This window comes from Sorex araneus, chromosome 8, assembly GCF_027595985.1.
Source record: "Sorex araneus isolate mSorAra2 chromosome 8, mSorAra2.pri, whole genome shotgun sequence".
Classification (NCBI taxonomy): Eukaryota; Metazoa; Chordata; class Mammalia; order Eulipotyphla; family Soricidae; genus Sorex; species Sorex araneus.
In genome coordinates, this window is record NC_073309.1 from 23,627,129 (window position 1) to 23,629,014 (window position 1,886).

The 1,886-nt window shown below is 41.4% G+C and overlaps 1 protein-coding gene across 1 annotated transcript in view; it reads left to right on the forward strand.

The window, feature by feature from the left end:
• The window catches only part of BBS2 (Bardet-Biedl syndrome 2), a 34,306-nt gene that overhangs the window by 31,863 nt on the left and 557 nt on the right, over window positions 1-1,886 (forward strand). The window contains exon 16 of the mRNA XM_055145407.1: window positions 346-494. Within this exon, the coding sequence (XP_055001382.1) occupies window positions 346-494 (149 nt within the window). The remainder of the gene's footprint in view (window positions 1-345; window positions 495-1,886) is intronic.

Below are 1,886 nucleotides of genomic sequence, written 5' to 3' on the forward strand. Positions count from 1 at the left end.
CCAGCCCCAACAGTTTTTATTCTACAGTAACTATCTTCCTTGTTTTATATATATATCTAATATAAATTGGACAATGGTACAGAATGCATATATCTTTTTTTGTTAATAATTTCTAAATTCAAACCCACATGAGACCAAGACTAAGAAAGAGTTCTCTTCCATTCATTTGGAAGAAATAGAGTATTTTGGTAGCAACTTCTCAATGTTTTTCAAGATAAACCATAACAGTTACCCAGTTTTAATGACAGTGCAGCCAAAAATGTGGTATCTTATTTGTCTAAGAAATTTGCATGTTTTTAAGTCTGCCCTACTGAAGTATACTGTTTAATTTCTCGATTCAAACAGGAAAACGATGAAGAATCGCTATATGGAACTCTACGACCTTAATAAAGACTTGCTAAATGGATATAAGATTCGCTGTAACAATCACACGGAACTGTTGGGGAACCTCAAGGCAGTAAATCAAGCAATTCAAAGAGCAGGTCGTCTGCGGGGTAAAGTGATTTTTTGTAGCATTGTTAACTAGTCTAATTTTGGGGTGAGAACCAGTGGAGGTAGCAAGAATTCCCGTGGGGGTGACGGTAGCATCCTGAGTCACAGCTCAGCTTCAGTCTCCAGACTTCAAAGGGAAAGAAGACTCTGGGCTCAGAGAATTGCTTTCCCTTCGAAGATAATATAGCCAAGATAGCATAAAGCAACCGGAGAAAATATAGCCAAGAAAAGGAAAGCCTTCAATACACTTCCTTAAAAAAAAGAGGGAGAGCTGAAAATGAATGTTGCATTCAACTTAAAATTTAGAAAGGTTACGGTATATAAAGGTAGTAGAAATATAGTTAAAGATTGATACCTGAAATCTGGTGGTTTTTTTTTTTTTTCTTTTTGGGTCACACCCGGCGATGTATAGGGGTTACTCCTGGCTCTGCCCTCAGGAATTACTCCTGGCGGTGCTCAGGGGACCATATGGAATGCTGGGAATCGAACCCGGGTCGGCCCTACCCGCTGTGCTATCACTCCAGCCCCTGGTGCTTTTTTTTTTTTTAAAGCTTTTTGAGTCACACCCAGCAATGCTCAGGGGTTACTCCTGGCTCTGGCTCTGTACTCAGGAATTACTCCTGGCAGTGCTTGGGAGACCATATGGGATGCTGGGGATTGAACTCGGGTTGGCCGTGTGCAAGGCAAACACCCTACGTATTATACTATCACTCTTGTCCCTGAAATCTGTTTTTTAGGTATATGTGTTGACCTCTTCTTAGAAGGCATTTTTTCCCCTTCCAATATGAGGTATATGTATGTACATATATGTGTACATATACATATACACATACATATACATATATGTACACACACACATATGGGAGAGGGTCTGGCAGTACTCAGGGCTTGCTTTTGGCCGTGCTCAGGAATCATTTCTGGCAGGGCTTGGGAGACTGTTGGGTGCTGGGGATAAACCTGGGTTGGTTGTGTGCTTACTGCCTCTGCAGCCCCCCTTCTTTTTTCCCTTTCAATAAAACTGATTTTGTTTCTGCTTTGGTTTGTGATACCAAACCAAATCACAATCTTTTTTTAGGGAGTAATGAGATTAGTTCCTCCGTCCCTCTCAGAGAGCCTGGCAAGCTACCGAGAGTATCCCACCCGCACGGCAGAGCCTGGCAAGCTACCTGTGGTATATTCGATATGCCAAAAACAGTAACAAGTCTCACAATAGAGACGTTACTGGTGCCCGCTCGAGCAAATCGATGAACAACGGGACGACAGTGCTACGATGACAGTGAGATTAGCTAAATGTGCACACCATATATTTTCCTGCCTTTCACACTTTAAAACTGACCTCTGCTCCATACATTTTTTTTTTTAGCTAAGCTTATTTTCTGTTTCTTTTCATACAG